Source organism: Durio zibethinus, chromosome 5 (assembly GCF_047325235.1).
Source record: "Durio zibethinus cultivar Kanyao isolate XHJ-2024 chromosome 5, ASM4732523v1, whole genome shotgun sequence".
Classification (NCBI taxonomy): Eukaryota; Viridiplantae; Streptophyta; class Magnoliopsida; order Malvales; family Malvaceae; genus Durio; species Durio zibethinus.
This window is the reverse complement of record NC_143166.1, coordinates 5,180,800-5,207,508: the sequence shown is the minus strand read 5'-3', so window position 1 is coordinate 5,207,508 and position 26,709 is coordinate 5,180,800. Positions and strand designations below refer to the sequence as shown.

General features: G+C 33.1%; 3 protein-coding genes, 1 long non-coding RNA gene and 2 pseudogenes across 8 annotated transcripts; 3 read left to right on the top strand and 3 right to left on the bottom strand.

The window, feature by feature from the left end:
- The first annotated feature begins 2,901 nt into the window (after nt 1-2,901).
- LOC111282830 (thaumatin-like protein 1b) lies at nt 2,902-4,020 on the top strand. Its single transcript, XM_089761475.1, has 2 exons — nt 2,902-2,959; nt 3,098-4,020. Exons 1-2 carry the CDS (start codon nt 2,902-2,904, stop codon nt 3,772-3,774), a joined length of 735 nt encoding a protein of 244 aa, XP_089617601.1. The 3' UTR covers nt 3,775-4,020.
- Nucleotides 4,021-5,156: 1,136 nt separating this feature from the next.
- Nucleotides 5,157-6,973, bottom strand: LOC111282764 (sufE-like protein 2, chloroplastic pseudogene; annotated as a pseudogene). Of its 2 annotated transcripts, none has more exons than XR_016342458.1 (2): nt 6,153-6,973; nt 5,157-5,547 (listed from the first exon to the last, which is right to left on the bottom strand). The product of XR_016342458.1 is annotated as a sufE-like protein 2, chloroplastic pseudogene, transcript variant X1 (transcript). The 2 variants fall into 2 exon arrangements; XR_016342459.1 differs by having other exon boundaries at nt 6,178-6,973.
- A 3,598-nt stretch (nt 6,974-10,571) lies between these two features.
- On the bottom strand, nt 10,572-15,576 carry LOC111282062 (protein PECTIC ARABINOGALACTAN SYNTHESIS-RELATED-like). Of its 2 annotated transcripts, XM_022869981.2 has the most exons (11): nt 15,210-15,576; nt 14,879-14,929; nt 14,700-14,790; nt 14,292-14,368; nt 13,587-13,675; nt 13,273-13,392; nt 12,525-12,641; nt 12,243-12,386; nt 12,043-12,166; nt 11,754-11,945; nt 10,572-11,351 (listed from the first exon to the last, which is right to left on the bottom strand). In XM_022869981.2, exons 1-11 carry the CDS (start codon nt 15,510-15,512, stop codon nt 10,992-10,994), a joined length of 1,668 nt encoding a protein of 555 aa, XP_022725716.2. In that variant the 5' UTR covers nt 15,513-15,576; the 3' UTR covers nt 10,572-10,991. The 2 variants fall into 2 exon arrangements, with proteins under 2 accessions (XP_022725716.2, XP_089616874.1); XM_089760748.1 differs by lacking the exon at nt 14,879-14,929.
- Nucleotides 15,577-15,584: 8 nt separating this feature from the next.
- LOC149518716 (uncharacterized) lies at nt 15,585-16,492 on the top strand. The gene is made up of 3 exons (XM_089760377.1): nt 15,585-15,684; nt 15,735-16,098; nt 16,255-16,492. Exons 1-3 carry the CDS (start codon nt 15,585-15,587, stop codon nt 16,262-16,264), a joined length of 474 nt encoding a protein of 157 aa, XP_089616503.1. The 3' UTR covers nt 16,265-16,492.
- Nucleotides 16,493-17,221: 729 nt separating this feature from the next.
- LOC149518715 (uncharacterized) lies at nt 17,222-18,931 on the top strand. The gene is made up of 2 exons (XR_016342132.1): nt 17,222-18,112; nt 18,213-18,931. It is a non-coding gene; the product is annotated as an uncharacterized LOC149518715 (long non-coding RNA).
- A 695-nt stretch (nt 18,932-19,626) lies between these two features.
- LOC111281524 (protein-tyrosine-phosphatase MKP1 pseudogene) lies at nt 19,627-24,301 on the bottom strand (annotated as a pseudogene). The gene is made up of 2 exons (XR_016341992.1): nt 24,227-24,301; nt 19,627-22,379 (listed from the first exon to the last, which is right to left on the bottom strand). The product of XR_016341992.1 is annotated as a protein-tyrosine-phosphatase MKP1 pseudogene (transcript).
- Nucleotides 24,302-26,709: the final 2,408 nt, after the last annotated feature.

Sequence of the window (26,709 nt, the reverse complement as noted above, 5' to 3'; positions counted from 1 at the left end):
CTTTTTGCGTGGCACCCAACTGCTGACATTGCTGAAGTTGTTATTTCTGTTGTTTTTTTTTTTTTTTTTGTCTTTAGATTAACACTAATTTCAATGCACATTGTTTGCATGTCATTCTTATGATTGATTCTGTTTATAGTTTTAAAGGCTCGGCCTGCGTGGACCGGCATAGCTTTTTTTTCTTTTTTTTTTTTAAATTAATTTTTAATTTTTTTAATCTAATTATATATCTGTATCAAGGAACATTACGCATTTGAATTTTTTTGAATTTATAATTTTTAAATATCAATTTCAAAAACATGTAAATTGATAAAAAAAAAAATAATCAACTGATTTAGCTAGTAAATAACTTGGATTTATGCTTGGATTTTTTATATGAAAAACAGGAATATGGTTGGTCAGACATAATAAAAATGATGATAATAATATGATTTTTAATAAAATTTTTAATTTTAATTATAATTTGATTTTTAATATATTAAAAAATCATATAAAGAGGTGATGATGGATGAGCTGAAATCTTAAATGTGACTATTAATTAAAAAATAATACGTGTCTTTTGTCTTGGCAGATAACAACGAATTCTTTGGGTTGAGATGGAAAAAAAAAAAGTTGATTATTGAATAAGCAGGTGATTGAATTCGAAAATTAATTTAATATTGATTATTAAATAAACAGGTGATTGAATTTAAAGATTAATTTAATTATTTTATGTGATATTTTATAAAATATTATTTAATAAATTTAAGATTTAAATCATTACTTATTCTCACTTGTGCTTCATATGTAAAAGATTTCAATATGCTGTCGTTGAAGATTGATTTTTATGCTTTTATATTCCGAATTGTCAAATCTCTTGGACTATACGAATTAATGTAATCATGACGCATGATTACGAACAAAACTTTAGGTTGATACTTATTATTTTGTTACTTATTAATTAGTTTCCTTTGTTTAATTTTGGTTTATAATAATTTGGGAAGCAAAAATTAGAACTATATATTACGTGACTATTTAGAGGACTAATGACGTGTAGTTGCCCTTACACCAAGCCAAAAGAACCAAATGTTGCAATTTTAATTTTTATTATATATGTACACTAATATATTATTTTACATAAAAAGCTGTCATTTGAAAACAAGAAAATTATTATAATATTATAATTTAAATTTTAAATCTTTTAAATATAAGTTTTTAAAAGTAATCATGCAAATCAATTGAATTAATTAAAATTTAATTTTTTAATATACTTTATATTAAGGATTTATGATGTATTATCAATATATGAATTTTATATGTTGTCAGTGAATAAGATAATACCATTTTATTAATAAAGTAAATAAGATGGTATCACTTCATTAATAAATAATTTTTTTAAATATTTATTTTAAATATTGATTTTTTATTCTTTAATGAGGTGGTATCATATGATTTACTAATAGTATATAAAATGTATATACTGACAGTATATCAAAGATAAACTCTTATATTAAGTAAAAGAAAAGAAAGAAAATCGTATTGTATTTCATTTAACTGTATTTTTTGTTTTAACTTTTAATCAAATATGATATTTGGAAGAAAGAAGATTTAATGTGACTCTTTGAATGGCAAACTGATTAATACATAATTGAGTTGGGTTTTATTTTTTTGGTAGGAAATTAATGGACTTCCACAAGTCTGATGTAGTTCTGAAGTACATGTATCTTCCAAAGCTTATATGTAGAAAACTAATTAATTACCATCTTTATCTAGAAAATCCCTTGATGAATGGGGGATTTTCCAAGTGCAAGGCAGGTGATTTTTTATATGAGTAATTCTAAACATTATTCTGTTCATTGCAGCAAAAAGAATATAATTTTTTTATCACAAAATTATTCTTGTAATGAATTGCTTTATCATTCTAATAAAATTAACTTGTAACTCTCACCTCCCAACTACATCTAATTTCCGGATAAATTCATTATGAATGGAATTTCAATTCCGAATGTATTAAACATTTCGAATTTATATTTTCATTTTCAATTATACTAATGTAATTTAATTTAATTTTTGGATTTGATTAAACAAAAATTTTATCACAAATTGAAATCGAAAGAGGAAAAAAAAATACTTAAATTTTTATGCGTGTATCCAATCGTTGGAAGCATCGTCAATGTGTCAAGAATTTGAATTTATGGGCTTACGAGTGCATGAATCTGTGATTTTGACTGTTAAGACTATAATTGACTGCAGTGAGTAGTTTTTAAAAGAATTAATTTAAAATATAAATGTTCTGTAAAATATTTTAATATAAATGTAATTAATAAAGTGACTAGAATGTATAAAATCTTGAAATTTCTCTTCTTAAGCACGATGTTTCTCTAAAACGGGTAATCTTAAAATATTTGCAATAATTGTTTCTGAAAGTTACGCAATAAATTCCTGAAAGCTATAAAATCTAAGGAGATTTATTCAGTATTAGTAAAGCTGGAGTTGAAAAAAACAAAAACAATCGCCTTGGATACACCTTCACCTTTGACGCTTTACGATTAATGACGAAATCTTTTAATTTATATCATGAGTTAAAATTTGATGCATATATAAATTTTATATATTATTAATATATTAAACAATATTATTTTATTAATAAATAAATATTAATTTTTAAAAAAATATATAAAAATTAATATTTTTTAAAAAAATTTATTTATTAATGATATAATATCGTTTGATTCACTTTATTAATGTGATGATATCATTCAATTCATTAATAATATAAAAAATTTATATACTAATAATATATCAAATATAAATTCATACATTATTACCATTAGGCTTAGGCTTCTATTTATATATAAAGAGATCACCCACCTCTTAAGCCTACACCGATAATCTCAACAAAAGAATAAAATAATTTTAATGATGATGAAGGCTCAGGTTATCTTTGGCCACTTCCTGGCAGCCATCTTCTTCTTCTCTGGTAAATCTCAACCTTTTCCCCTTTTTCTATGCTCTTTCTCTGGAAAAAGGTTTTTGTCATTGAAATAATTATTTTTTATGGGATTTTCATGTCTAGTATCGATGCTAATTATTTGGTTCAATACACAAATTAATGCAGGGACTAAATCAGCTACATTCACTTTAAACAACAACTGCCCTTTCACAGTTTGGCCTGGAATTCTAACAGGCTCGGGTCCTGCATTATCCACAACTGGCTTTGAGTTAGCCTCAAAAGCCTCATCGATCCTAGACGTTCCAGCAACATGGTCAGGTCGCTTCTGGGCTCGAACTCAATGCACAAACGTCAATGGCAAGTTCCAATGTGCAACCGGAGACTGTGGCTCTGGTCAGGTTTCATGTAACGGAGCTGGTGGGATCCCACCAGTATCCCTGGCAGAATTCACCCTCGCAGCAAACAATGGACGAGATTTTTTTGACATTAGCCTCGTTGATGGCTTTAACTTGCCTCTTTCAGTCGCCCCACAATTGGCCGGTTCGAGTGGTTGCATCCCTGTCAGCTGCACCGCCAATGTGAATGCTGTTTGCCCTCAGGAATTACAGGTTAAAGGGTCTGATGGAGAAGTTGTTGCCTGTAATAGCGCATGTTTGGCCTTTAATCAACCTCAGTATTGCTGCACAGGTGCTTTTGGTACCCCGGAGACATGCCCACCTACTAATTATTCTAATATTTTCAAAAGCCAATGCCCTCAGGCTTATAGTTATGCTTATGATGATAAGTCTGCTTTGGCATCATGTACTGGTGGAGCTAATTACGTTATTACTTTCTGTCCTTGAAGATTATTTTTCTAGATCTATACCAATGTTATGATCAAGAATATAATCTTCAAATTGGATTTTTCATTTGCTTTTTTTAAGAACTTTTTTATTATTGATTTAATTTCTTGTAATTGATTTTAGATGTTGAGTTTAGAAAACCTTCTTGTAATTGCTTATAGCAATAATATATTTAGCCCTTGGCCGCTGGCTTCTCATTTGGATCACATTGCTTCTTGGCCTGCAATTTTGATAACTAAGAAGCTTCAAGAAGTACTGCAAATGGCTAATGACAAGCAAGTTATATATGTACAGCTTTATCATCACGTTCTTTAAATGCATTTTCGTAATTGGATTGTCAATTCGATCATGCTATTATAAGAAATTAATTAAGAATGGTTATCACATAAAGCAATGAAATTCTGGTCAAGCCAAAAATAAAAAGAGCAAAAAATTCCAACTGCCTCATCACGTTCAAGATAATGTGCATATAGACTTTGTGATCAAAATGTTATGCCTATACATCATATACAAAGAATAAAGGAAAATCCTATTGAAAAATCGGGGATATTTAAGTCTTTGATCCAAGGGAATACAAGAATGCTTGTTACTATCATTCAAGAATCAAGATACATGATGTATCATCGTATGATTGTTTGACAATGTATAGCACTATACATTATTTGCATTAAATATTAATTCTTTATATGTTCATATTACTTCAATTTTCTATTGAATTTAAAGAATGAAATTTAATTTTTGGAGTTTAACTTCATTGATTCACATAACAAGAGTAGTATATAGTAGATTTGAAATTAAAATTTGAGCATTGATGACTTTTCTTTTATTTCCAGACTGTAACCTCTTTTGTCAAAAAAAAAAAAAAACAAACTTATAGTGTAATCAATGTTTTTACAAAATATGAAGAATGGAATTGGATATTGAATCATTTAAACCTATCTAATTTTAGTAGATTGCTAGTAAAATAACTCGCCTTACCTGGTGGGTGGCTTTAGTAACAACTGGTTTTAAGTTTCTAAAAGATCATATGCAGTCATTCAGACTTTCTGATAGGGATTAGATAAGTCTTTATTAAAAAACAAAAAATTAGATAAGTCAGTTTGGCGTAAAACTTTTGTCAAAACTAATTACTATGATTGTCAAATGCTGATTAGCATGTGTTTATGCACATAATGACACAGTCCTCGATCGGATGGAGCAATCATGCATGATCTCTGTGATGTTTGCTCTATTTCCAGTGAGTGTCGAATGCTATTCCACTGTCTACATTTTCCAAGGGTTTTTTTTTTTCTTTAGAAGGTTAAATCTCCGTTCCCATATTTGTTTGGATGTGTGTCGAACATGTTTAAAAAAAAAAAAAAAAATCAAAGCAATACAAGTCATGATACACAACTCTATAAGATTTTTCATTAAATTGGATTGGAGTTTTACAACACAAATCGCTAACAAATGTTGCAAATCCATTGTTTTTCAACTCTCTTTTCTCTTACAATAAGTAGAGTTTACATACACTGCAATAATGCAATGTCAAACACACTTTTGGCTGAACTTCAAATTATGTCTTTTTTTTTTTCTTTACGTAATTCAACATGGGGAAGACGACTCCTACTTTCCCTTCTTTGTAAATTAACAAATATAGCATCCCTTTTCCTAAATTCTTTTGAAGCATGCAGGCCTCCATTTTCAAGAACCATACAATTTTACTCTATTGACCCCATCACTTAGCTCCCTCTGAAATTGTTGCTTGTAGATGATCATCTCTTTCATACACCCCTACACCAATTTCCAAATATTATGAGTCCAAATGTCTACTAATAAGTTATGAACAAAAAAAATTTCTACCAACAAGTTACAATGATGTATAATGAGAATTGAGAGGCAACTTAATTAGTTCTGGAAAGATAGAAAATTACTATTGGAATAACTGAATAAGCCAAAAGAGATTTTCTTTTTTTTTTGTTTTTTTTCATATTTGTTCCAAAATCTTCCCTTTCTAGCAGCTTTGTCCAAATATATATTGGTCAATGACCCACCATTTCTTTTTGGAAAAATATCCTTCTATTCAAATTTTCAACAACCCCATCGAAATTATTCATATTCCTACTACTACTTAACTAAAAAATATAATAAAAGACGATATAAAAATTTATTAATTAAAAAATATATAAATTTAATAAAAAAAAAATGCCTTTCATGTTAATGTGTCGACTTAAATTATAAAATAATAATTTTTATATTTTATACATATTTAATATAAAATAAAAAATATGCAAATACAAATTACTAAATCTATCAGTAAATATTCTTTATATATACGAAAATTATATACTACTGAAAAAAATACTACTTAAAATTTCATATACAGATCCTGAAATTACCGAAGATAGAGAAACCAAAGACAACCTAAACGCTGGTGTAACTGCAATGATCAGAGCCGACAAGGAATGTAGGAAATGGCCTCAGCTGAGGCAGCTTCCCCTTTCTCTCCACCACCAAGGCCTCCGTTTTATCCCGCATACTAATCAACACGTTCTGCCAGGTGTTCACTCTCGATTGGGCCTTCCCGTGGACGCCAACGTTCAACTCCACCAAATCCTCCGCCCTCACTCCCACAACCTCTTCGGGATCGGCACCGTCCATCATCCATATCAGACACGAACAGTATCCTTTCGTAATCTCCGAATCACTGTCCGCTCGAAACCTTGCCTTTCCATTTTTGTCTATTCTGGCGTCGAGCCACACCTGAGTGGTGCAACCCTTGACTTGGTTGGCGGGCACCCGAGCCGACTCGTCAAAAGGAGCAAGCATCTCTGCGTAATGTAAGAGCCGTTTCACGCGATCGATTGGCTTTGTTAAAGACTTGAATTCTGAAACCAAAAGCTGAATCTTGTCCGAAACTCCTTGTCTGTACGTAGTATCCAAAGGAGTTTCAATCGTCGTTGAACAAGAAGAAACAGCGAATATCTTATCTGAACCAGCTGATTTACATAAGAATTTTGATTTATTTACTCTGGGAAATTTTATTTGAATCTTTTTAGTGTTAGGGCAATAGTGTTTATCACTGAAGCAATAGCAGGGAATATAAGGGCTAGTTCTAACGGATGAGCAGATCATGTTTGGATCGAAAAAAAATGAAGATAAGTGGAAATTAGGGAAAAGGCAAAGAAATACCCAAAGAGAAAAAATGAAAGGAGAGAGCGAGAAGTTCGCTATAGTTGAACAAGTAAAATAGAAAACGATTCTTAAACCAAGCCGCCAGATCCGCTGTCTTGTCTGTGTCTGAGATTTTTCTTCGAAATTGAAGTGGCGCAGCTGACGTATACATAATGAGAAGAAAGGGGTTGGCATTAAAAATGATGCGCCAAAAAAAAAAAAAATCGACAATTGGATTTTGGACCCATAATATTATTTTTATATTTAGTTTGGGTGATTTTTTCTATCATTCCTTTTATTATAATATCATAATTGTCTAATTATAATTTAAAATTATTTAAAAATCCATTATTAAATATAAATTTTATATAATATTTTCATAAACCTTATAATATTTTAGAATGTAATTCGTTAATTTTAATATAATAATTATAAGTTATACGCTCTCAGTTAGCATACTCAGAAAAGTTTTTTCGGGGCTTGGTTGGAAAAATTAGGAACTTGCCAAAATATTTTTCCAAATATTCTATTAGTAAGGAACTATACTGATAACGGTTCCCTTTGGATTTAATTGGACCTCCAATGGAGCTGAGATTGTCAAAGATTTTTGTGTCAATCGGCTCTTAACATCCGTTTGGATGCAAAAGCCGGTGGAAATTGTGCCGGTTGGACACTGGAATGTTTCGCTCTAGTGGCCAACTGGCCTGTAACTTTATTTTTTTAATTTTTATTTTTACCTTTTAGTTTATATTATAAATATAAAAAAATCTTTATAATTTAGTTTTTTTTAATTTTTAGTTTTGATTGTTATTTAAAAATATAAAATAATTTTCTTAATTTAATATATTATTATTAATTTTAATTATTTATTATAAAAAATTTTATTTGATCTTAAAATAATTTAATAATTTTTAATTATTGATTAATGTTATAAATTTGAAATAATCTAAAATTATTGTATATAATTTTAATATAATATCTTTAATAATTATTTTTTATTATAATTTATCTTATTTCCACCATTATTTTTTACATTTAAATATATATCTTATCATTAATTTAATCGCACTATTACACTAATTAATCTTACATTCACCACAATTTTTAATGTCATCAAAACTAATCTAGTTGTTCATCCTAATACACTCAAAGTTAATGAAGTTTTGATTTAATGATAAGGAAGATGTCTTAAAATCTTAAAGTTCATGTTTAAGTTTTATTGTACGTGAATTTAATTATTTAATTAAGTTATAATTTATTAATTAATTATTTAATTTATTCTATAAACATTATTTCAAATAAAAAAAAACTGTACCAACAAAATTAATATTATATTTTTCTTTGAAATCTGAATCTGTAAAATAATAATTTTATATGAATCAAGATTTAGTTTAATTGTTCATATAATAATTTTATATCGACCGACATATTATTCCTAATAATTTTATAATGATTTTATGACTTACATTTTGTTACTTTATATACGTTTAAGTCTATCGCATGTCTATTTTTAAATTGTAGATTTGGTTTCTTATGTGAGCGATGACGATAACTATATAAAAAGATTATTAGTTCCAAGAACATGGCCCCTAACTTTTTGTTAATTATATATGATAATTGATGTGCTAACCATTTTTAAGTTTTTAATATTAATTTTGAAAAGGAAAGCACGTCTGTGTAGTAAAATTTCATTTATTAGCTAGTTGAATGCTTCGTTAAATCAAGGTTTAATAATGTGTACATTAAGAGTTAATTAAGGTTTTTTATGTTATTAATTTTGCTACTTAAATTTTAATATTTTCAATTTAAAAAAATGTTAAAAAGTAAAATAAAATAATAAATAAATATATGTAATTAAAATGAATAAGTTTAAGATTTTTGTTATCAATAAAAATAAAAATTTTTAATATTTAATCATTTCAAAGAAATTTTTAAGTGCTTTTGTTCCAGTCACACATTATGCCTTTTTTCCTTTTTCTTTCTTGGCCATCCTACACCTTTCTACTTTCAAAAATAAAAAATAAAAATTATAAAAAGAGGTTTTGAAAAGATTAATAGAAATAGAAAAGCAAAAATCATTGTTTTTTTTTTTTTTTTTTCGAAAGATTCAATGGTAGATAAGTTGTTCAGTTATCTACATGTCATACTTAACAACTTAAAATAAATAATTATAAATTATGTATTCAAAATGATTTTAACAAATAATCATCAACAAAATTTAAATTTAAAATCTCTTCATAAAAAAAAATAAATATTAATCAATTTAATTAATCAGTCAGTGATAAAATTATTACTTTTTCATTCTTTTGCAAATGTGGAAACTCATCCGATCATGGTTGAATTAACAAATAATATATAGGCATGAAATCATGTTTCCTTTCACTTGTTTATTCAAAATCATTATTATCAAATGAAGTGGGGTAAAGCATAAAAAGCAAAGCATTAAGCTAGGCCGCCTGTTGGGGGTCTAGATGCAAAGTCTTGATTTATAATTTCCAAAAGTGTAAAGGCCAAATGGCAAATATGCAGTTTAAATAGTTTCATTTCATTTTATTTTATTTGAAAGCCAACTCTTAAATTAAAAATAAACACGTGTCAAGCATTAAATTAAACGTTGGAATCTGAGTTTGGTTTTGAATAATTTATTCAAGCAATTACTAATAAATCTAATAAGTGTGACATAATTGATGGTGACGAAATGGAATCTTGAATCTTCGTTTGTTTGATTCCGTTGATATTTAATTTATAGTTTGATTTCTCCACTGTTGCTTTGCTTCATGGACTAAGGAATTGGTGTGATTGCACTCTATTATTGGCTAAAAGTTGAGGCAACAGACAAAAAGGGAAGAAATAACTTGCCAAGAAACCTTAGCTGCATTATATGGGACAACGCAATGCTAGGCTTGTTTGTGTCTCGAAATTTTGTTTCAGCTAATTTCTACTCTTATATTTCTATGCATAACTAACCAAAAAGCCAAGAGTTAAAAGCATTAGTTTACTTATTATCTTTATTTTTTATCAAACCCATTATTAATAAGTTGATTTGTTCCTTTTTTAAGTTTTATCAATTTGGATATTTTTATATGTAAGATTATATTTCATTTTGTTTTTATTTTAAGTTTTGATGATGTTTATCTTTTTTTTTCTTATTTTTTAAATGCTGAAGTCTGTATAAATATAGACACTGCTACAATCTAATGTAATTGAAGTTGAATGGCGATAAAACCTCAAAATTGAATTTCCCTTAAAAAATTTATTTTCATTTTCTCGTCTCTGATTCATATTAGAAAGTTAATACATTTTACCAAAGAGACAACTAAAAAGTTAGTTAAATCATCATCTTCATGCTTTCAGATTTTCTCACACCATTTATTCAACTATGGTACTGGCGTGTCGATTATTGTTCACGTCACGTACTTCAACATCAGACATTTGTAGGTTCTTCATCGCGTCTCGAGCATTTTATCACTTAACAACCAAGCCAACACATTGCCATGCTCTTTAAGACTAGCCCGGTTTCTTTTGAGCCATGTCCAGTCTTTCCTAGAAAGCTCAAATCCATTGTTGATTTTAAAGCAAACCTTTTTTTTTTTTTTTTTGTTACAATGTAGGCTGTAACCAAGAAACCCTTCCACGACAAAATATAGGAGCAGGGGGAAATGATTTCTCTTCCTTCTACATTTCACTAATATTTTACACGTCGTCCTGATACTTAAAAGATAAAAAGTAATCTACTGTCTTTTGTGACAAATATGAAATATGCTAAAATCGATAGATAAATATGTTAAAACTATCTGTTGTTTTTAGAGACAAAACTGCTAGTGCTGGGTGTCCAGGCCGCAGAGGCAGCCCTCACGATCATGCTCCCAAAGGGCAATGCCTGTCTGCACTCCATTCCCAAGTCTCAACTCTTCTCCAGGCAAAGAACTTTATTGGTTGGTCTGCTTTGTTCCCTCCTAATAGCTCGTTGATAAAAGAATTTTCATTTGTCAAATGCAGATATGCAGTTTCCTTTCGGTGAAGCTCCTCAAGAATAAATAAGTAACGAAAAGAAATACGTGCTATCAGGCTTTACACATGCACGGGGTCAGGGGGTTCTCCCAAAGGTCATAGTTAGGGAAAGTCGCTTCTGGCAATCCAGTTCGGGTCTGGTGGGTGACGACCACGTCCTCAACAAAAGTTGCCCAGCCCATATAAGGATCCCCGAAAGATTTAGACATAAGGCCCTTGTCTGGTTTTATGGATTTTTGACGGTGACCCATGTACCTTCTAGCCCCTATAATCAATTTAGCAAAGTTACCTCCATGGGTCATCACGAACACGTCAGACTTCAGGCAGACCAAGAAGTCAAGTGCCGCCAAGCTTGTTACATGCTTCCTGAAAACAGCTACCTCCTCCTTACTTGCCAACTCCTCCTTGGTAACCTGTTATATAAAGCCTTGTAATGAGCATCTTTGCAAAAAGAGAGAATTTATTTTCATGAAAATAAAAGAAAAAGGAAAATAAAGCCTGACAGTCAGTTTCCAATTCGTCAAGTCCAAACTACTTGCATTGCAGTGTCTGATATATTTCCTGTTTGTTAACTAACAAATCCGTGCAGGTATACAAGCTTTACCACTACCAGATTTAAATGTAATACAGTTAGGGGCAGTAGCACGGTCAGAGAAACTCCCCAGATGGATAAAATACTACATACTAGAACATTAGAAAATGTTACAAATAATTTAAAAGATTATTAGTACTATTGTATTTGGATATGGAAAAGTGATTCCAGACAAGAAGATTTTCTAGGATTCATACATAGATAAGATTAACAAAGCACGTACCAGATTTGGAAACATGTTCCTTAAGGGTGCCATCTGGTTCTGACCACCATAAACCTGGCCAGAAGCAACATAAATCTGTGTTTCCTTGGGATAACCCATTGTCCGAAGAATCACTGCCACTTCCCCAGGTTCAAGAGGACACCGTCCCTCCTTCTGCTTCTGCAGTGCGAGCTGCCAGAGATGGGATCCATTCTGTATTCCCAGTCACTACAAAGATAAGAAATAATCCAGGCCAATTTTTGGTTCTTACTAAACCGACAAGCTGAAAAAGCAAGTTGTGCTAAATCACCTTATACCGTCGAGGCCATTCTTTTTTTCTGTATTCTGACATTCTATCTTTCTCCTCCGTGGTCCCAACAAAATCGCAGAATGATAGGCCCACCATCCCTTTCTCAAACCTAAGATGTAGAGCCCTGAATGAAATGAACTGTTAGTTAATTTGGAGTTAATATAGCAGCAATTCAGCATATTAACTGAAATGATACATACATGTAAGGATTTGGACTTCCTGTGCGGTTCCTCATCCTTGAGACCAATAAATCTGCCATTTGCTCAAGCTCAGGAAGAAATTTAAGAGCATGATAATTGACCCAGCATCTTAGCCTGTTGATTTCTGGAGGGACATTATCATACCTGAACATTATCCAAGTGACATAGGGAAGGAAATAGAGCGGTGGATAAGATAATTAACAACCAAGCTAACATTCTTATATGAAAGGAAAACTTTTGAAAGTAGTCATAATACACAGATCTATAACATCCATGACTTACCCAAGTCTATCAACAAAAGGTTTTAGCACCATTATTCTCTTCTCTTTGATCCGAGGCAGCACATTGTCAATGTAAAATTGCGCTGGTGCATATTTTGGAATGTTCTTCACAGTCCATCTATTACACATCACAAAATCTCTCCATGAAAACAATTCCGGTTGCAAAAGGTTGGAAAAAATTTCTATAAGACATGCTTTATAAATTCTCATGTCATGTTTGGAGTCCAAAGATATTATTACCCAAAAAAGCCTACGATTGAATGGCTACAAGTTCCAAACAAAATATGATACACATGTAGCAAGATGAAGGTCACAATGAATCAATATGAACTAAGACATGAGCAACATGTTATTTTAACGTTTTCTTTTTGAAGAGAATCAGCAAAAGCCAACAAGTTGCCATTGTTCCCAAAATGAAATAAAATAAGTAAAAGATAAACATACTCTATCAGTTAATCTAAAATAATGAAATGAAAATTTCAGTTATGTTGTCTACCAAAAGTCATTATGAAAGAAGTCCATTCAAAGTCCCACAGAGGACCCAAATCTTCCCCACCTCTAGCTTTTTGTCTCCAGGGACTCATGCCAATAATAAGGTCATAATCATTAAATTGAGGAAAATAATGATGCCATCATGATTGAAGCAAATCCATAGAAGCAAATAGCTTCTAAATTAGCAGTTGAAATCTGGCTAATTATAATAGAAAATCCAGCATAGAGGCAACACAGAGAACCATGACAAAAATCACCTTATACTTGTAAATAATTCTGATTTGTCAGTAAACCATTCGGGTATGTCGAGGACAATTCGCACGTCATTCTTCAAGTAGTCAATGAAATGATCAACATCAAAAATGTCTTCAAATTTCCTGCAAATAATTGAAAAAATATATTACAAACAGAAGTATTGTTGATAAACAAATAATCTCAGTCACTTCTTTTTATCTATATTTATTTATTTATTTTAATATATATGCATATGACTACTTATGTTACAATGGTTATAACAATCATGTGCACAAGACCAACAGCAAGTATAAGGTAATTGGACAAGAAATCTCACGTTTGGTCTTTCCAAATCTGGTCCTGTTTCAGAACCGGCAAGATAAGTGTGGCATTCATAATTTTGGCCACAGCCACTGCATTACATATCTGCAAGGAATATGCAATAAGTTCATAAGTTTGTTGCTGGCCATTAAAGATACCAAATCAGTAGAATTTTCAGAAATCATTCGGTGAAAGTTCCATTTTAAGGACAGTTAAAAAGGTATTGGGAAATCATAAAATGAGAATAGAACCAAGACTAAGATGAACAAATCAGGATAGAACCAACCAGCAAAAGTACTTTAGAAAGCACTTTATTTACAGATTCTCATCTTAGGCACTGATGTCTTATAATCATCTTTGTTCTTTATTCACATTAATTACTGGTATCATAAGAATTTGACACCAAAAGAAGTCCCCAGGACACAATAGGCAAGCCAAAGTCAGCAAAATAATGTAATTTTAGACTCTCTATTTCATAGGTTTTTAAGTTACAGTCATCAAAGTGACAACATCATAACACTTTCGAATTGCAAGGTGAGACAAGATCTTTAACACCAAGTTAGTGACACTAAACGTAAGTATCAGTAATTTTATAATTCAACCATTCAAAAAGACTTATGACCTGCTTCCAACTCCATAAGATACATTAGAAAAATGAAAATTGGAAAAATGATAAGGAAACAACACAATCAGGTTGCAATACGAAGAAAAGAATCTATACCGCAATTCTTTGCTGATTTAGACCACCCTCGGCATGAATAAATATATAACCACTTGTTTCATTCTCAGGAGGAAGGTCTGCACAATAGTTAAGGAGTCACTAACATAAGCTGTGATAATATGAACAAGAAAATGAAACAACTTCATAAATCAGGAATGTAATTGGTAACATGTCTGAAAAAGTTTAGAGCAAACTAGGCATTTATGACCAAAACATACAACTTAGCACTGTTCTATCTTGAGAAGATATATACAAATAGTAGAAGCAAAAAAAAAAAAAAAAACTTTTCTCCAACCCAAAACAGAAATTAGTACACACATTTCGAAGTAACAAACATTTCTTAAATGCATTTCACAAAATGTGGGTGATAGCAAATACACAGTACGAAAAAGAGGAACCCATAGATACCTGGTATTCCACTAACACGGCGCTCAGCACAAGGCTTCCAAGAAGTAGTTGCAGAGAAAGGATTCTTCCAGAGTGAAGGATTCTCCTTAACCTAGAAAGCATAAAACACATTTTACAACCAATCCAACAAGAAGTCAGAAAAATAATTACAACCAGAACAAGATCCGTCAGAAACTTACACGCGGACAGTGAAGAACAATGCCATCTTTTTTACACAAATAAGGGGAATTCTACAATAACGTAACAGTGATATTAGAATTGGTAACACAAAACAAATCTAGGAAAAAAGTTGGCCTCGCAATTTCCATTAAAAAAAAAACCCAATAAGCTAAACTTTAATTATACTTAACCTGCTAGCTCACTCCATTTAATTTTTTTCCCAAAAATCAATTACTATTATTTAAAAAATAAGAATCATTTAAATCTGAAATTCCTATGCAACACAAAAAAAAAATCTAGAAAAAAGTAGAGTATTAAACTATTTAAAAACAAAGTGAATCGGTTTCTTACTAATCGATGTAAGATCGAGAAAATGGAGATCAATCCAATAATGGCGATGAAAAGGATCAAGAGAAGCAAGATCCTGGAGGCGTGTTGAGAATCCCTTGGATCGTCGTTAAAGAAAGGGAAAAAGGAGTGAATTTGCGACCAAAACGAACGGTCACGATCTCGTAAAGAATGGCGAGGGTGATCGTCGTCGTCATCTTGAGGGATGTGATCGTGGACAAGAGGAGAGGCGTCCTCGTCGCGTTTCCTTGGAGAAGACGTGGCTCGGCTCCCGAGCGAGCTGCTGGAGTGCCTCAGCTCAGCCATGGCTCGCTTCGGACTGTAAGCCAGCTTTCGAAAGCTGTGCTTCCGCTTCTTAGACTAGGATTTTGGTGACTGATGGGGGTAAGAGATACGAGAGAAAAAGGAAAGTTCTTTCGAGAGTCCACATGTGAAGCGTTCTTCAAGCTGACATCATCGAAAAACGTTACTTCATTTAGTAAGGGCATTTTCGTCTTATATATATATAGTAAAATTAACAATAAAAAAACTCAAACATAAACCCTAATCAACCGGCAGGGAGAAAGAGAGATGTTACCGAAATTAACGCGATAGCGAGGCGAGTTAGTAGTAGTCTCTTTGCTCCTGAGAGGCAGGTGGTGAACTCGCTGAGTCGCGATCCGAATCAGATTCGGCAATGGAGAGGGATGCGGCTGAAGGTAAGGTACGGGAACTTGGAGAGGACATGGGGGTTGATGCAATCGGGCGGAGTCGAACGCCTGGTAAAGCAGGAACAGCCTCATCATATTAAGAACTCGGAGGAGCGAGTTCTGGTACGCAAGAATTTGGAGCGTAAGATTCGATCGCAGGGCCTCGCTCGCAAGCTCCAAACCATCCTCATCAAGAAAGTCGGGTAGTTGAGAATTTTAGTTCCTATAAAAATTTAAAAATCTTTTTTTTTTCTCAATAATATTGCTTAAAAAGATGTTCTTGCTATGAAATATCTTCAAATTTTTGTTTTACATTTCCTTGAATGAGCAAATAAAAATAAGTTTTGTTTGATATGCAGGGGACTGTGAGGATAGTTTCTGTGTAGTTGCAGGTAATTTTATGTAATCTTTCAGGAATTTACCTGCTTGAGAATGGATAAATACATTTCTATGCATCAAAATGATTGTATTATTGGCTTCAAAAATTAATTACTTCTACAACACATAACTTTGAAATGCTTAGTTGTTGTATTAACAAGTAAAATTATCTCGTGTATAAAACATATATCAGATTAAGATAAAGTTTGTTCCTTTTAACGTTAATCTAAAATTAAAATTTTGAAGAAAAGTAATAAACGTAAACTTTAATTTTTTATAAGATTTTCAATGAAATTAAAAATTTTCTTTTACAAATTTGATAAATTTTATTAATATTTATGGTAAAATGTTTAAAATAATAATTGAGAAATATGCCGATCAAATAGTTATTTATAACTTTTATTAGGGTTGCAACTGTCAGGTCGATACGTATTTTTGTTCATCTTGAACCTGATATGATTTTATATTCATAAAATTTGAATTCAATCTGAATTTTTTTATACTAAAATTTGATTCGATTTGATATTGTATAAATAGTATTCGTTTCGATCTAAAATTAATAAAATATTATTTTTTAAAATATAAATATATAAATTAAAATTTTAAAAAATAATTTTTATATAATATCATATCGGATTAGGTTTTAAGCAAATACGATTTGATCGGTCTTAAATTTTTTTAATATTATTTGATTCGATTCGAAATTTAATTTTAAAAAAAAATTATCTTATGAAATCGGATCAGATGAAAATTCGAAGATGAATTGAGCTGTCAATCTTAACTTTTATCATTGTTTGTGCTTTATTATAGATGATGATGATAAAGATAGATGAAAGGAGGATATTATATATATATATTAAATATATTATAAAACATAAATATAGATAGATTTTAAATTATAGATATGGATAGATTATAGATAATATATATCATAGATAGATTATAAATTATAAATCATAATTTATAGATATATTGGGCCGTAGTTTAGGTAGCTGCACTTAATTGGTCAAATACCGCTGCCTCTCCTTTCAGGGTCATAGTTTCAAGTTTTGAGCGATAGCTCATGCCTAATTAATTAATCAAGACCCTTAAGTTATGAGCTTTAGTCCAATACTAATTAATTAACCAACCACCCATGAATTTTGGGCAGTAACTCAAGACTAATTAATTAATCGACTACCCAGCTTACTGCCTCATCAACCAACCCGCCCAAAAATTTTTGTGCTGACCCATACAGTCGTTAGTCTCTAACTCACAGCAAAAAAACCACCATGAATGACGAAACCCTGGCAGAGGGTTTAAGAAACGAAGGCCAAAAAGCAAGTTACAAATGATTTTGCTGCAAAATTCTTCAGTACTCGGAAATGGGGACGATAAGGCTCCGTTTGGTGTTCGAGGATCGCAGCATTCTGAGCAAGTCACAGATGAAACAAGGACTAAAGCGAAGCTGGATTCTCCTTAAACCCAGGCACCAAACTATCTTCGGTCTTTCCTCCTATCTTCTTCTACATTTTCCACCTCCACAAATCTTGCCCCCACGGCCTCATCCTTTCCGTTACTCTCTCTCTCTCTCTCTCTCTCTCTCTTTTTCTTCATCCTCTAATTTAAGATTTTTTTTTTTTTTTGCTTTTGTTATGCCATTAATTTTCATTGTTTTTCCACCCTTCGAGTCAAACTTGTATTTTCAAAGATAAAGATATTATCAGGTTAGTTTAATCATAAACAAAATCGTTTTTTTTTTTTTGTAATCTACGTGCTTTGTTTTATATAATAATTATTCTTGTTTGCTATGAAACGAGTGTGAAGAAGAAAGGAGGGAAGTCGACTAAGATTATTAAGGTAGGTTACAGTTTTAATTCCTTGGAAGAATTAGAACTAGTAGAGCAACCGCCTGGCTTTCCACCCTGCTAACTTTGATTGGACCTTGTTAATGATGAAGGTATAGTCATTTCTACTGACTTTTCCCTTATGGATGCGGAAGCCCGGATATTTACCAAGATCAGAAGTGTCACAAATGCCCAGCGGGTTAACAATACTTTCTCTATGTTGTTGGTGGGTGTTGGCTGAGAATAAAATCCTTGATTTCTCCAAATTAATTTTCTGTCTTGACTCCTTACAGAACTCAGTTAATACTTTCTTCATTGTATTGGTAGTATCCTCGTCAGCTTTGCCCAATAGGATGACGTCATCAGTAAAAAAAAAAAAAAAGCGAAAATGCAGGACCAGATCGTGAAGCCTTAGCTGGATACCATCTTCGATCATCAACAGCTTCGATAATCTTCAGACTCAAAAACTCCATACACATGATGAAAACGTAAGGAGATAAGGGATCTCCTTGCCTTAGACCCTTTGAAGGTTTGAAGCTCTATAACATACCTCCATTCATCGTTACAACTATGGATGAAGAAGAGATGCAGCCTATGATGAGTGAGATCCGTGGTTAAGGCAAGTTAAAGAAGGTTAATGCTTTCCTTATGAATCCCTACTCTAGCCTATCGTAGGCTTTCTCCAGATCCAACTTGAGCATCATACATCCTAGTTTGCCTTTTTTCCTTTTGAATGAGTGGACTAATTCCTGGATAATGATGCAATTATCGCAACCATTCCTCCCTGGCACGAAACTGGCTTGGAGGGGCGAAACCATTTTATATTGTCTAATCCTCTCTACCATAATTTTCGAGACAACTTTATAGGGAATGTTACAAAGGCTGATGGGCCTATATTGTTCGATACGTGAAGGACTGCTACATTTTGGGAATAAGAGATATCAGCGTCACATTGGGCTCTTCTGGCATGGTCGAAGAATCAAAGATGGATTTAATTGTGGCACACACTTTCTCTTTCACAATACCCCGGCACCTTTGATAGAAAAAAGAATGGAGCCCATCGGGACCTAGGCTTTAAAGGGTTTAAAAGCCAAAAGGTTTTCTGAATTTCTAAGTTAGAGATAGGCCTTAAAAGAGCACTCTGTTCTTGGCTAGTAAGCATGGCCACTCGCCTAGGACCCTCCATCAAACTATGTGAGCTTTGTGAATGGGAGGTAGTACATAAGACCTTGAAATGGTTTTGGACAATAGAGAACATCTCCTTGGGTTGGTTAACCCACCTACCTGCAGCGTTTTCCAATCCTGAAATTCTATCATATCCTCTTCTAAGAATGGTCGAGGTGTGGAAGAACCTAGTATTCCTTTCACCCTCTGTTAGGCAGCTAACCCTTGATTTCTGTGCCCAAAAATCCTCCTCAGCCTTAAGGATACCGTTATAGTCTTCACGCAGGACCCCTTGAAGATCCAACAAGAATTGATTGGGTCCGTTTTCCATAGTTTTCTCGATACCCGCAAGACGAGCAAGGATTCTTTTTTTTTTTTTGAAAAAATGTTGCCAAAGGAGTTCACATTCCATTCTTTCAGGTCCTTTTTAAGGCAAGCATTACGTGTGCCAAAGAATGATGCTCCCGGTTCCAACTACTCCGGATGAGAGGCATGAACTCAGGGTGGTCAAACCACGTTTTCTAGAGGCGAAAGGGTTTCGGACCCAACCTAGGAACCCTATTCTTCCACGATAATAACATAGGGTAATGATCCGAGCGGGTTCGTGGTAAGTGTGTAACCCTAGCTTTGGGAAAGGAAAGACATTTCATTATGGAGTCTGTTATTTTGGAGTCAGCAAAATCCGAGATTCTCTCGGTAGAGAGAAAGGAGAGAGAATTGGTACAGCTGATAAATTACATATATGCATTCATAATGATATAGAAGAATCATCACAAAATTCTCTTCCTTGTCTGTTGCTTCTGAACTCTTCTTTTTCTTTTATTTTTTTGGAAAATAACTCCCTACTCTTTTTTGAGTATTCTGTATTTGGTAGGTATCACTCAACACGCCTCAAAGATACCATCAAATTGAGGATGATATTTACCATATTCCCATTTATATTCATTATCTTCGGTTCCATTATGTGATTCAATGTTGTCTCCAAGCTCATATTGATTACAATCTATATCATTCGTTACATCATCATCCAAATCAGGCAAAGAAAAGGACCAGGACCTTACAAGATTCTTGGGGACTGGTTCATCATCAAATGGTAACAACATGCATGGTGGAGGATGACTCCCCCTACGCTCTGCAATTGAGGGAGAAGTATCTTTACGAGGCAAACAGGTATTTGCCACCCTCAAAGTAAACAACATCAACAACAAACTAAGTCTTATATCCGATAACTCTGGGGTCAGCTATATTAAAGGCAAAAAAAAAGAAAACAGAATCATGTTAAGTCATTGTTGTGAATCTTCTTGCCTCCCTCAAAGTAAGAGAAGAAGAAAATGTCTTTGTTGATAAACAAGAATTATCTGGAGAGGAAATATTCTTAATTGAAAACAGATCAGTAGCCTCAAGGTCAAAGAGTGAAAGGCTGCCAAGAAGACAAATTCGACTAGTCAGACCAATTAGTGGATGTGGGTGAAAAGGTATGGCATAGTTAGATGTTGAAGGTGAAAGTGTAGGAGACTTGGAACTGAATTTTGGGCTGCTAGTCGCAAAACAAGAAAAAGAATTTGGTGAACCGCAAGAAGACCTTGGTGACAATGGAGAACCAAAAGGAGTAACTGACTGTTCTACGTCTTCACAATGATCTTTACGCCGAATTGGGCTACTATCTGGAAAACAGTCAAAGGAGTCTGGTGAAACATATGGAAAGACTGACGGCGATGACGGTGACAAGACTGAAATGTTATCCTCTGAATCTCTATGAATGTCTATAACCATACCTAGTTTGAATGAATTTACGAATTCATTCACGACACCATTAGCAAACTTCTGTCTTAGCCTACCACATCCATTTTCTCTGGCAAAAAGGTAAGTTTCTAATTCTGTGGCTGACACTGAAAAAGGTGGAACAACTCCACCATCAAGTGCTTTAAGTAAAAGTTCAAAATGTAAATCATAATCATCTACCTTCCTTTCACCGACACAATTTCTGGTTGCTGCAACCATCTTATCATTCTCAGAAGCCAAATTATCTACCTTCCTGATCTCTGTTCTATCACAGCCATCCGATAAGAGATATCCAATAACAAGGGAATCCTAGAATTCCAAAGACTCTTCCCTTTCTCTCACAGTTAAAATTGGATCCTGCGCCCGTTCATATTGAATAACCTGATTGGCAGCCAATCTAGCACAATTCGACATTACATGGTTGCATTTTTTTCCAATCCAAACACATATAGCAGAAGGAAAATGCACAATAAACGGCCCACAGGAATCAAGTCCTTGTTTACCTGCATGATTTAATATTTTTGGAACAAGATGAAGAGGATCAAACGCGGAGCGCGGAACGGTTCTATCCATCCTAAGCACTGAATTCGGGCTTGCAGGCATAGCTTGCACCTTCTTTTGGCACTGCAGAAGTTGGAAAGCAAAACCTGTATTCAGATTAGTCACCAATCTAGCTGCCTTCACATACTGAAACGCATCCTCAAAGCTCTGGCCTTCCCTCCACATGAGATAGGCAATAACCAAAGAGGTTGATCTTGACACTCCCTGGCAGCAGTGCACCAGAACCTTCCCGCCTTGTTCTTAAACATCTTCAAAGTAATCAAACACATCATACAGAATACTAGTAATATCCTTAGGTGGGCTATCTTGTAACCAAGGTGTCCTGTAAACAAGCTCATTCTTGAAATACTCAGGACAAACAAAACCAACACAATTCAATACATGAGTAATCCCATTTTTCTCAAAATTTCCCTATTCTTAGCCACAGCATCATTCCCCAAATAAATATGATCAGCAATCCTGGAACACTTCTTATCATAGAAAGCCAGCTTATCTCTCCCCAACCGAAACTCGCTATAGGAACCCGGACTCACAAGGAGCTTGACAGAGCCTCTAGACGTCTGGGGATTAGGCCAGACACCAAGATCATCAGAACCAGCTTTCTGCCACTCTTCCACAGGCCTTCTTGTTATAGAAAGGGATGGTAAACAAGACGTGCCCTTTGTGTTTGGCGGCGGTTTCTGGCTAGGCTTAGTTGTTGAACAGTTAGTCCAAGAAACTGAACGTAGATATGGTTTCGGGGCAGCAGCAGCAGCAGCAGCAGCCCCGACATGCTAGTCTTTTTCTTCTTATCCTAACATTTCGAATTAAAAAAAAAAAAAGTAAGAAAGAATTCTAACCAAAATTCCAACAATTCAATTGATATCCATTGAAGGATACTTTCAGGAAAGGCCCTTCAAAATGGGAAATTTATGCTCTTCTGATAATAAATTAACAACCCCATTTTTCTACACAAACCACTTATTTTTATCTATCTTTCATTTTCTAAGTACAAGTACAAAAGTTCAGACAAAAAAAGAAGAAAATTCAAATATGAATATGACCCAGTAAAACTTCTAGCTATGGGACCAATAAAGATCCAACTATGGTAGACAAAAGAGAAGGACGAAATAAATAACTACTTTGTTTATTTAATTTAGTAAAGCTGAGATTTTTGAAGAGAGACTTACATAAAGGCGGAAAAACAGAAGAAATTATCAGTCATTTGGAATTCAACTTTGGGCAACAAGGTTTTGAAACCTTAATTGACAAGGAAAAAAAAGTTTAATGCAAAAAGCATTCAACAAAAGAGAAGGAGAGACAGAAAACAAAGCAAGAAAGAGAGGACTAAGTTGGAAGGAAGCTCTTCCGGGTACTCAATAATAGCCAATGCGAGAACGTTGGATTTTTTGTTTTAAGAATGAAAAGAAGAAGAGAATGGGTCAATTGACACGTCATCATGTTTGGGGCGTATTAATCATGCATGTAAAGTCTTATGAGGTAAGTAAGAAAGAATTTGTTTTCTTTCTTTTTTTTTTAGAGAAAAAGAAAATTAAAGGATAATTCTTTTTTACATTTTATTTTTATATAATAATGGAAATATATTTTTATTAATTTTTAATTAGAAAATTATTAATAATATTTCTAGCATATTTGAATACGTTATCTTTAAAATTTTACTTTAATTTAATTAATTTATATAAATATTTTAAAAAATAATATCTAATAAACATGAAAAAAAATTATAAAAGAAACTGATTAAAGTAAGAGGGTAAGTTTTAAAATCGTCTACTAATAATTATATGTCAAGTACTTAATTTTTAATTTCAATATTTAAATTTTATCAACCTTAAATAAAAAAATTCAAAATTTAATATTATAAATTTAAAAATAAAAAATTTAATTTTTATGATAAAATAAATGGTGTAAGAGGGAAAGGACAAATCATGAAAGAAATGGAAGCCCAGCCCAATAACCATAGTAAGAAGCCTAATGTAAAAACCCCCTTCCTTTCTTACAATAATGTTTGGGCCAGGAAATCATATACAAGCTGTCAGGAAATGGGTAAGAAGGGGATTGCAGGTGATGTGGTGAAATCCACAAGTCTTAAAAGTTTTTCTTAACGAAGGTGGTTCTGATATAGCAAAAGCACTTCTTGATCGGATATCAGGGATGTGTATGTTGGCTCATCGTATTTTCTTTACTACAATTATTGACCATCTTTGCAAAAGTGGGAAAGTCAGTAATTTTGATGACATGATAATTCAGGGGCTCAATCCTGATGTGATTTCATACAATGAACCTCATAATTAAACGAGTTTTGCAAGTCTAACAGAGTAACTGAAGCCAAACATCTATACGAGGAAATGGAGACCAAAGGATTCTCTCCAGATGAGGTAACTTTCAAATTGATAATTGAAGGGCTCATACGGGAAAAGAAGCTCTCTAAGGCTTGCAAAGTATGGGATCAAATGATGAAGAAGGGTTTTACCCTCGATGGAGCTGTTTCCGAGACACTGATCAATCTATCCATTCAATAGGCCCTGCATGAACGTGGTAGTATTTTGTCTTTCAAATTCCATTATTTCTTTCTATGTGTTTGTCTTTTGGGTGGTTTCTTCTACAGTTGCTATGGAAGTACTTGATTTGCTCTAAGAGCAGCACATGATTTTACTGACATTTTCTTTTTGACACTACTAGTACAATGCAATGCCATATTTCATGCAATTCAACTGCAATCCGATTCCAATTCTACTGCAGTTTGTTTGCAACACTTCTGTAAACTTAAAAACTAGCTACTGAGCACTCTAAAATTGACTTAACATACAGTAGCTAGAAGAGTTACGATTTTCAATTGCGGGTAGCATTTCAATTGACATCTAAGTCACCACTGTTGCCGTGGTATGACAAATACAATGGAAGTTATCATGTGGCATTATTATTATAAACCACCATGTTGCAACATTTTGTTCAATTGCATGGTAATGTGCATCAATCTAATCTAGTGCTTGCACATTGGCTTGAAAGTTTACTAAACTGATCAGTTTAAAGAGCAGCTTAATGGTGGTTATTGCATCTCTAGAATGAATTATTATGTGTCTGGTTGGCGGAGTATTAGTGTGAGGTTGATTATTTTGCAATTTTTATTGGTCTTTTGTGTTTTCTTAGGAAACTGATCTTGCCTCATTTTTAACTATAAAATTTGGTGTATTTTCAGGTGAACTTGTTGGTATTCAGGCAGAAAGTTTTATGCAAAGAGCAAAGGAATGATATATCAACTGTTAGTGAAGCCAGATAGAGGCCAGACAATGATACGAACGATACCTGAACAGCATTAAGGACTCTGGATTGAGTGACAGCATAGGGGGATCCAAGATGGGTGTTTTGTGCGCTAAGAATCTCGAGAACCCCATTCTGCCAGTGACCCGATTGTGTCTCACCATTTCTGAAAGTATATGTACCAAATCCCTGCCTTCTTCCCTCATGCCAGGCTCCCTCATATCGGTGTCCATTTCCAAATTGATAAACTCCAAAACCATGCATCTTGTCAGCAAAATATTCCCCAAAATATATGTCTCCATTTCTGCATTAGGATCACAAAATTGAACAGTCATTAAAACTGAAATCTACATTTAGGCATATGGTTGTATCCCATAATTACTCAATAAATGATGACTCTAAGTTCCAGAGTAATTTTCAACCAGTTTGAAAATTCCAAACAAGTAATTTTCAACCAGTTTGAAAATTCCAAACAATGAAAGAACAAACTGCCGGACATTTGGCTCAATGGTAAGTGCATGAATCCCTTGCTCGAAGAGCAAGGTTTGAATCCCCCTTCCCCCAAATCAAAAAATAAAAGAATAATCTTTTATTAACGTACTCCCCACAAAGAAGCAATTTGAGAACCTTGCACGGATGGCTTTTATCAACAATATCAGCATTCAAAAGCCATAGAGCTCAAAAGCCAAAAGTCAACAGTCTTTTGAACTCTGTGCTGCAACTTCACTAGGTGAGAAGTAGTTCAATAATCGAAAATAAGTCGTCTATTCTATATCTACAGCCTGATACTAAAAGACTAAAAAATGTGAGATTTAACCATCAGAACATATGAACAACACGAGCTCTAACTACCAGTTTCAAAATCTATAATTAGAACAAACAATACCGTATCCAAAGACTCCAAAATTGTACAGATCCGAATTAAATAACTCAAGATAGTGAAATAGAAACACAGCAATCAAAAGTTCCAAGCCTCTGGTGCTTTCCCCACATTCAATGATCAAATATATACCAGACAAAGCAACATAAAAATCTAATAATCTTTCTTTACTTAATCTATCCAAAGAAGAAAGATCAAGAATTCACCTGAAATGGTAATGACCAAGCCCATGCTTGACACCCCACTTGAACTCCCCCACATACTTGCTGCCATCCTTACAAGTATGCACTCCACATCCATGACACTGCCCATATTTGTCTAGGTCTCCAAGAGGATAATAAAATTAAAGGAATGGACTAGATACTTTAGTCAGGTGCTGTTTGATTGTCCACAAGTTGAAGATAATTCTGATCTTCTCATTCACAGATCAAAGTTGCATCTTGAATGCACTAAACATTTTGGAAAAGTAGTTGTAAATAGGTTCTTCGTTGAAGTGAGGAAGTGTTGCAAATAAGTAAAACAGGATGTGTCAGGAGACGATAGAGAGGAAGATTGGAGCAGACCTTGAAGTATTGAGTGCAGTAGCAGATAGTGATAGGTGGTGAAGTAAGGTTGAGTAAATAAGAGAATGAGATCAAGAAAATGATTTAGGAAAAAAGAATTGCAGAGAGAATTGAGTAAGTTTGGCAAAAGTCTCCAACAATCTCCCAATAAACTGTGGAAACTCTTATTTATAGATCATTAAGAATATGAGTTACATATCTTGAGTATTGAATAGGAATAATGGTGAATAATAGGAGAATTGACTGTTACAAAAGGTATTAATGTATTGATTAATAGGAGTTTAATTCGCTTTTAGTGATAGGTATAGTAAATATAGAATTTCACTATCTATTTTGAAAGAAAATGAGAAGCATTGATATTTCAAGGAAAGGTTAAGAGGAAACCTTTTAACTATCCCTATA

Bases quoted from the DNA above. Each gene is read 5' to 3' on its own strand.
- LOC111282830 (XM_089761475.1), top strand. From the start codon at position 2,902: ATGATGAAGGCTCAGGTTATCTTTGGCCACTTCCTGGCAGCCATCTTC. The intron at 2,960-3,097 runs GTAAATCTCAAC...AAATTAATGCAG, and splicing joins AGCCATCTTCTTCTTCTCTG to GGACTAAATCAGCTACATTC.
- LOC111282062 (XM_022869981.2), bottom strand. From the start codon at position 15,512: ATGGCTGAGCTGAGGCACTCCAGCAGCTCGCTCGGGAGCCGAGCCACG. The intron at 13,393-13,586 runs GTGAGATTTCTT...AATTATTTGCAG, and splicing joins CAGATTTGGAAAGACCAAAC to GAAATTTGAAGACATTTTTG. The intron at 11,946-12,042 runs GTGATTTAGCAC...CTGGGAATACAG, and splicing joins AATGGCCTCGACGGTATAAG to AATGGATCCCATCTCTGGCA.
- LOC149518716 (XM_089760377.1), top strand. From the start codon at position 15,585: ATGGGGGTAAGAGATACGAGAGAAAAAGGAAAGTTCTTTCGAGAGTCC. The intron at 15,685-15,734 runs GTAAGGGCATTT...AACAATAAAAAA, and splicing joins GAAAAACGTTACTTCATTTA to ACTCAAACATAAACCCTAAT.